Here is a 9,143-nt window from a genome sequence, read left to right on the forward strand (position 1 = left end):
TGGCAGTGAGAGCAGCTTTCCCTGGATATTTTAGATCTTTCGTCCTGATTTCGGTCCTATACAGTTTTTACCCTTCCTTCAGGGGGGGGAACTTTGGGTCTGCCGAGAACTGAGCCGTCCTCGGCGATATCCACAGGCTATTTTGTCGAGCTTGGGCCATAGCCCTCCTCGGCTTGGGCCTTCGGATTTTCCCCAGGTAGATGGGCCTGGCCCGTAAATCATTTGGGCCCCACAATATATATATATATATATATATGAGTTCTAATTATACTTAGTGTAAGAGTTACACATTTTTTAAGTCATAGAGATATACATGAGTTTTCACTCTTTTGTTTTTTGTTTTTTGTTTTTTTTTGGATATACAAAATGAGTTTACTTTTTTTTTTTAATTGGATTTTTGATGTTTTTTTAATTTTTATTTTTATTTTTTATTTTTTTATATTTTATATTAGACTCTTATGACACAAAATTAGACAACAATTAGAATCCAATTTAAAATCTAATTGAAGTTTTTCTTAGTTTTGGCGTGAAAAAGATTGTTTTTCACACCAATTAGTGTCTGTCTAATAAATAACTTATCAAAAAAAAAAAAAAATTATATAGGTTTTATTTATTTATTTATATATTGTGGGGCCAGTGAATTTATGACCCCGGCACCCTTTATATTAGGACCCAAGGCCCGAGCCGAGGAGAGGCATTGCCGAGGACATACAATGAAAGTCCAAATAGCCTTGAGACATAACCGAGGATGATTTTGTCCTCGGCATCCCCAAAGCACTCCTAAAAGAAAGGGTAAGAACGGTACAGGAACCACTTAGAGAAAAACCGAACACATCCACATTGATGGAGAAAGGACCCCTGGACAATTTGGCGACAAAGGACAAATGAAAGGCTGTAATTACTACAATTAAATACTCTGCACTTGACAGAGCAATACTTTTCAGATTTTACAACCACCCCCAACCACTTTGGGTATGGGCTGATGGGACAAGTATCAGCCCTTAAAAGCTGAACCTACACGTGGACGTTGGAGGAAGAGTAAAGGTTAATATAAAAGGAGAAGTAAGCAATCCAGAACAGGGGGCTGGGAAAAAAGGCCAAGAACCAGAGCCTCCCAAGCCATGCCGAGGAGAAAGACTTCTTGAGCAAACATGGTTCACCTCTGTATGAGTACCATGATTAACCACCGTCCGGTGACTAAGACCTAGCCTTTTAAGCCCATGCTCTGCAAATTATATTATTTGGGCCCTTAACGTGCAAACCCAATACCATTTTGGAGTCGCTACAAATTGAGTCCTTACATATATATTTTAGGTTCTTTTATTACATAGGAAAATGATAGGAAATTACTTCATAAAGTAAGGAAAGGAAGTAACTCGTAAAAAATTTAATTAAATTCTAAAAAAACTCAACAACTACAACTATAATTTACTCCCGATCAACGTCAATAAAATAATTGGATCCTGGCCCATTAATTGAATTATGGCCCATTAATTGAATTAATCAACGTCAATAATTGGATCCAATTGACATTTTTGATGGCTGCATTATGATAGGCAAGGCCAAGGCAAACTTCAGTAAATATTCCAATGCTTTCTTAATTAATGGATAAATAACCATCAATATGTACAAACAATTAACTGTACTAAGAATTTTGTAACTCAATTTATAAGAATCTTTTTATTTACACGCCCGTTTAAGACATGAAATAAAGGATATTTATTCATTATAAAAGAAATAAAGGATATCCACAGGTTTGTGAGCATCTTTTGGTGTAAGACACAAATTATTTTATAAATCGTGAGTTTGACTACTTAGTAAAAAAAAAAAAACTATATAGTAATATGTAATAGATTTTGTCTTTTGGCGTACATATTTATTCACTTTCTTAATTTATAAACAACCACGGTATGCCAATGTGGACTAATCATAATATTTTCTCTGACAAGGAGTGAGCAAGAAGCAAAACACTTCCATCTCACTTGGGATTAGCACTAGTTGAACTGCAACTGCAATATGGAAGGTAGAGAAGCCCAAATTTCGAGCACTGGTACCAAACGTGGTGGCTGGATCACCTTCCCCTTCATCACTGGTCTCTCTTTCTCTCTCTCTCTCTCTCTCTAAAACACAAACACACACATACATGCACAGAATGTGTTGAACCAATATGTGCCTTATTTCTATTTATGTCAACCAGGAGCGGCAGCGGGCTTCACACTTGGAGGCGTAGGATGGTTGGCAAACCTGATCGTTTTTCTGATTCAGGTGTTCAATGTGAAAAGCATAAACGCAGCTCAGATTTATAACATAGCAAATGGTAGCACCAATTTTTTTCCGATCATTGGAGCAATAGTTGCTGACTCTTTCCTTGGTTCTTTCGCTGTTGCCGCAATTTCTGCCTCTATCTCTTTGCTGGTAATACTCTTACTCTGTTGCAACTTATTGCAAGATGCATTTCTGTTGTGTGTGTGCCTGTTGCTATGCTTGCTACACTCTCTGTTGCAATTGATAGATCTCTTGACTGTAACGAACTCAGCTTATTATGTACTTTATGAGTGTGTTTGCAAGCAGATGGTTTCTTTGATAGATGAGTTCATTATTGGCTAGATGTAGCAATTAATCATCCTATATGTATCTTTTCCAAGCTAATCAGGAAGAGATCAAACCTTTTCTATCAAAAAGGAAACTCTCTCTCACCTTCCAAAAACAATATTGAAGAACACGAATTTTTTTTATATTATTTTTATGTAGGTGTGTGTGTTGGAGTTGGACTACCTTTTTTTTTTTTTCTTTTTGATAACAGTGTGTGTTGGACTACCTCTCTGAAAAAGGACTTCCAATTAAAAATATTATTTTGTTTGGCTCACATGGAAAGTTATTAATATTTTATATAAGCACGGCGGGTCGGTACTGGTGGTCGTGGAAGTGTGTGATAACAGTGTGTGATGGACTACGTCTCTGAAAAAAGACTCGCAATTAAAAATATTATTTTGTTTGGCTCCCATGAGAGTTATTAATATTTTGATTGAGTCCCGTTAATATGTGCTCTACATATTCTTTATTTATTTTGGAAATATTTTTATGAAGAAATGAAAAAACTGTCAAATTAGTTAATTATTTTTTTATTTTTTCATAAAAAGTTTACTAATGTATGCCCCATCGTGCTTATATAAAATAGAGATTTACTAATAAATGTCTTAAGGACACACGTTAATAAATCTCTATTTTATTCCAAGCACGGTGAGCCTTATTGGTGGTTTAAGGTATACATTAATAAATCCCTATTTTATATAAGCACGGTGGGCCTTACTAGTGGTTGTGGAAGTGGTAGTGGTGGTGATAATAGCATAGTTGGTGTGGTGATTGGTGGTGTAGTGAGTAGTGACCGCGAAGACAAGAAGCAGGTATCCAGGTATAGTGCTTCTTCTAGAAGTAGCCAATAACTAAAGTTGAAATTTTTTCTTTTTTGTTTTAGTTAAAAAAAAGTTGAAAAGCATAGAGGTAGGTACTTGAGATAATTATTATTAGAATCTATATTTTTAAGTATACTATTCTTTTTTTTGCTGAATTAAGTATATATTATTCTGTCGGTGACATGATTTGATCAAGATATTTTGACCAAGTCCTAGTTAGAGTATTACCTTAAGTAGTCATCATAATTATTGGTCTTGTGAGACAAAAACCTCATACAAAAAGTCCAATTATAAATGAGCTCCTTTATTTTTTTGTTGACATGAAGTGTTTTTCATTTATTACAATTTGGAGTAAGAAAAGTTAAATTATTGTTATTGTAAAGCTTAACACACTAAAGGTGTTGTGAGGATGATGAGAGATTTTATTGTGACTATAACATTTCTCAAAATTCTTTGTGAATTATTATTATTATTGTTGTTGCATTTTAATGTTTTATTGCATTAAAAATGATAGGATAACCTAACAACATAGTTAAGCTCTTTTTGGTAATTTGCACCCAGCAATAGTTTTATACCATTGTTATACAAATGCGTACTTGACAAAAACAACATTTTTTTATAAAGATTTTACCAAACGCGTAAGTATGATTTTAATACATCTTAGCCAAACGGATAATTAGCATTTTTTTGTGGTTCCGCCCTCTTCTATTCTAAAGCAATACTAAAGTTACAAATTGAACAGGTACAATAAGTAGCATTCTTATAATCCAAACTATTTACCTTTGCAGGGCATAATTCTCATAACCTTGACTGTAATACTTGATCCCCTGAGACCTCAGTCATGTAATAATGGATCAAGCTTGTGCAAACCACCCTCGAATGTCCAATATGCAGTCCTATACACTGGTTTAGCTATGGCAACTTTTGGGTTGGGCGGTACACGTTTTACTATTGCAACGATGGGAGCAAACCAATTTGATAAGCCAAAGGATCGAGAAATTTTCTTCAACTGGTATTTCTTTACTTTCTATTTTGCCTCTGCGGTAAGCAACACGGCCATTGTCTACATTGAGGATAATGTAAGTTGGAGAGTGGGATTTGGCATATGTGCAATTACTAACTTCATTGGCTTGGCCTTTCTCTTATTGGGAAACCGCTTCTACCTTCATGATAAGCCACAAGGGAGCCCATTCACAAGTATAGTTCGTGTTATTGTTGCCACTATTCAAAAATGGAAGATTAAACTCTCATCCAACATCGAGGATTACTACTACAAGCATGATGGAATCACAGAAACAGCTACAATACCTAAAATGAGCTTCAGGTATGAAGTTGAGTTATTAATATTTGTAAACCTGGTCTCTATACAATCATAATTTTACAGATAATTGCTACAATTACTTTCCAGGCGCCAATTAATCTTTAGAACTTTGAATGAAATTTTAGCCAACGTTCTAGGTTAAGAAATTGAAGTTTATGTCCTTAGTATTGAACAGCATGATTACTGTTGCTTATGGAAATTAAATTATTCACTTTTGAAATTGAAAATAATTATCGTACTTTTTCTTTTTTGGTTACCATTATTATTTTATACTTGCATCCAAAAATTCCCAACAAATTTTTTTGTGGACATGCATTTTTGAAGCATTGTTAGACTCTTAGAGATCATTCTTTTCGAGCTCATCAAAGAACTCATACTTCCGATGAATTTGCATTTAAGCACATGCAAATGCACTATGTCCATCTAGTATCTCAAATAATGGGATATTACAGAATTCTCATTCAACTAGCCACATTTTATCTAAAAGATCAGTTTTCTACTTTAATTTGCCCGCTTTTCTAATGCACTCTCTTCAGCAAATTTTCTAAACCCTATGTATATATATATATATTTATATATATTGTTAGGTTCAAATGTACTTTTGTGCTAGCAAACCCGTTTCTAAAACCTTGTTCACATGTAATTGAGTTGTGCAAGTTTTAGTGTCTAGATTAATGTTAGAAGAACAACATTGAAGGCACAAGAAACTACTTATACAGTTGTCAAGACTCTGGTCTTGATTGCCGTTGAACCAATTGAGCTTTATTAAAGCTCAATTCCAGTTGACTGGTCAAGCCTCGGGCAAAATATTTTCTTAGTTTGCGGCTCATGATGAATAGAGACCTAGAGATCCAAGCACTAGGGTTCCAAAACGTATTTAAAGACATATTAGGTCATCATAAACATAAGTAGATCAAACACACATTGAAAAGGAGATCTTGATGTGATGTCTGTGTGCCAAGGGTTTGTACCAAGTGAAGTTTTTGGCGCTATTGCCTGATGATTTAAATTGTCTTTTCATTTGGTTTTTAGATTCACAAGAAGTGTTTTGCCGCATCATCATCACAATCAGTTTTGTTGTTTACATGACTAACTAAAAAACGATGATTCTAGCTTCGTAGTCACCCTCCCTTAACCACTTAATTATCTGGTATATATCGCAACATTCTGGATGCAACATATAGCTTCTGTTTATCTTAATTCATTCATGCCTATGTCATTGCGGAACACTAATACATTGGAACTGCACTATCCGTGGTCAACATGATAGAAGTGCTGCTTATGGTGGTGGTGGTTTGGGCACTACAATGGTAGTAAATGTATTTGGATCGAATTGAATTTAAGTAAAATTTTCTTACTTAAAATATTGACAAATCACACCTTCTCTAAAGGGGGTTGTCTGGGGTATATACGGGCAAGTTCTTGGAGAAAATCGAAACGCCTATTTTTCACATTAGTCTTTAGGTAGTAGAAGGTTGTACTAAATTCAGTTTACCAAATCAACTTACCTTTGAGGTTACTCCCAGAAATCAACTTAACACATAAGCTCTAATGGAAAAAAGAACATAGATGATGGCCATTAACGTTTTGAAACAAGCAACCAAAATCATATGGAGATCATTTTAATTCTCGAGTTTCATAATTCATTTTGACATAAGAACATTATAAGCCAATACTTTATTTGACAAAAAAAAGCTAAACACACACTCTTAATGCAGGTTCCTCAATCGTGCAGCATTTAAAACAGAAGGAGATGTTGGATCGGATGGTTCAATTGCGAAACCTTGGAGGATATGCACAATACAACAAGTAGAAGATCTCAAAACCCTTATTAGGATTTGCCCTTTATGGTTATCAGGTATATTCTTAAGTACCCCAATAGGAGTCCAAGGCAGTTTGACAATCCTCCAAGCTTTAACTATGGATCGCCACCTTGGGCCTCATTTTCAAATCCCTGCTGGGTCTATCCTAGTTTTATGCATGATCTCCACATCTGTATTTCTTGCAATTATTGATCACTTCCTATGTCCTATGTGGCAGAAGCTAACTCGTAGGTCTCCTACATCCCTCCAACGAATAGGGTTAGGACATGTGCTAAACATTCTAAGTATGGCAATTTCAGCACTAGTGGAAGCGAAGCGACTCAAAATAGCCCAAGCCCACCATCTCCAAGGCCAGCCCGGGGCCATAGTGCCCATGTTGGCCTTGTGGCTATTTCCACAATTAGTTTTGGTTGGCATCGGAGAAGCATTTCATTTCCCAGGACAAATTGCATTATATTATCAAGAATTTCCTGTGGCACTTAGAAGTACATCAACTGCAATGATTGCAATGATTATAGGGATTGCCTATTATTTGAGCACGGCTTTGATTGATCTTGTCCGAAGGGTTACTGGATGGTTACCAAATAATATAAATAATGGGAGGCTAGATAATGTGTATTGGTTGTTAGTTGTGGTGGGAGTGCTTAACTTTGGTTATTACTTGGTGTGCGCTTCTTTATACAGGTATCAAAATGTTGAAAAGGAAGAAGAAGTTAGTAATTCTGGCACTAATAGGTGATGCTCATGGTGAACAATGCAAGAAGCTCACTTGTATTTCTCTATTAATAGGCTTAGGGTACATATTTAATATTTTCACAATCGTTGATATGGACTATTATAATTGGTGTATAATAAAAGTAGAATTGATAGTAGACCAAGGTGAAATCATGTTGATTTAATCATAACAAATCATGGTAATAATTGTGTAAATTATTATGTGGGCAGTATTACTAGTTTTATGATCACTGTATGTGTGATTTTATTGTGAACTATAGAAGAGACTATATTGAAGTTTGTATTTTATCATTTTACCAAAAAAAAAAAAAAAAAAATGCAACTTAATAAATGAAAAAAGTAATAAGAAGGAACACCCCCCCCCTTTGGTATAAGAAATTCAGAGTAGGAAAGGCTTGTTATCAATCACAGAACAAAGAAACAGAAAGGAGAGATTGAAGAAATTCTCTTGATTCTCTATTATGATTGAATTTGTACAAGTAAGATGGTTTTATACAGAGATTAATCAACTAACTACCCTAACAGACTAAACAAATTATCAGGGCACACATGTGACATTTAGTTACTAGCTGTTACCTCATGTGTGAACATTCTAACTAATAATTACATTACAAAACGACATAAGGAAGATAAGTCCTCAATGCAAAACTACTTGTAGTATACTTCACAGCTCATTACTTCTTCCTTTTAGTGTTTGATTCTTGCTTCTTCCTCTAATTCTGATTACTACAGTCAACAATATTTTGACACTCCCCCTCAAGATGAGCAGCTGACCTATGGATGTTCACTATACTCATCTTGGCAAGTAAACATTTCAATTGTTGACTACTAAGAGCTTTAGTTAATAAATCTGCCAATTGTGAATGTGTGGGAGTAAAGAACAATCTAATCACATGATCTTGCACCTTGTCTCTGACCAGATAACAATCAACTTCTATATGCTTTGTTCTTTCATGAAAAATAGGATTCTCCCTAATGTAAATAGCTACCTAATTATCATAAAACAGTAGCGCTGGTTGAGGATGATGAATTTCCAAATCCTTTAACAAGGCCAACAGCCAAGTCACTTCACAAACAGTCACTGCCATTGCTCTATACTCTGCTTCAGCAGAAGATCTAGATACTATAGACTGTTTCTTAGATTTCCATGAGATTAAAGAGTCACCCAAGAATATACAATAGCCTGTAGTTGACCTCTTGGTATCAACACAAGAAGCCCAATCTGCATTTGTGTTAGCCTTCAAATGAAAATTTGACTTGGATGACAATAGAATACCCTGAACAGGACATCCTTTGATGTATTGCAGAACTTTGTAGGCAGCATCTAAATGTGGTTTTCTTGGTTTTGACATGAACTGACTTAGCTTATGCACAACATACGCTATGTCTGGTCTAGTAATAGTCAAGTATAGCAATCTTCCCACTAATCTTCTATAAACTCAAGGATCAGATAACAACTTCCCTTGAAATTTACTTAACTTCAGGTTTTGCTCCATCCACTAATCTTCTCTCTCTCTCTCTCTCTCTCCACTTTTCTCTTTTCTATCATCATTTCAGATTCTCTCCCACTTTATTATTTTTTATTTTAGCTTTCTTAGTTCCCACTTTGTCTTTCATTAGTCCTTATTTGCTTTTTCATTTTTTTTAGTAGAAGGAAATTATAAAATTTCACGCATTGACGGGCTTTTATTTTTGTAATGCTGATATTCAAGTTTTTATTTTATTTTATTTTATTGTAGATTTTTCATTATTTAAGTTTCTTAACCATCACCTTAAGAAAATTTCTTAGAGCTACCACTGGAGATGAGGGAAATTGGTGCAAGCCATTTCCTTAAACATAATATGATGCAA

The 9,143-nt window shown here is 34.9% G+C and overlaps 1 protein-coding gene across 1 annotated transcript; it reads left to right on the plus strand.

The window, feature by feature from the left end:
• The first annotated feature begins 1,912 nt into the window (after positions 1 to 1,912).
• On the plus strand, positions 1,913 to 7,546 carry LOC115988790 (protein NRT1/ PTR FAMILY 2.6-like). The gene is made up of 4 exons (XM_031112407.1): positions 1,913 to 2,092; positions 2,198 to 2,415; positions 4,202 to 4,737; positions 6,453 to 7,546. Exons 1-4 carry the CDS (start codon positions 2,017 to 2,019, stop codon positions 7,294 to 7,296), a joined length of 1,674 nt encoding a protein of 557 aa, XP_030968267.1. The 5' UTR covers positions 1,913 to 2,016; the 3' UTR covers positions 7,297 to 7,546.
• Positions 7,547 to 9,143: the final 1,597 nt, after the last annotated feature.

This window comes from Quercus lobata, chromosome 1 (assembly GCF_001633185.2).
Source record: "Quercus lobata isolate SW786 chromosome 1, ValleyOak3.0 Primary Assembly, whole genome shotgun sequence".
Taxonomy (NCBI): Eukaryota; Viridiplantae; Streptophyta; class Magnoliopsida; order Fagales; family Fagaceae; genus Quercus; species Quercus lobata.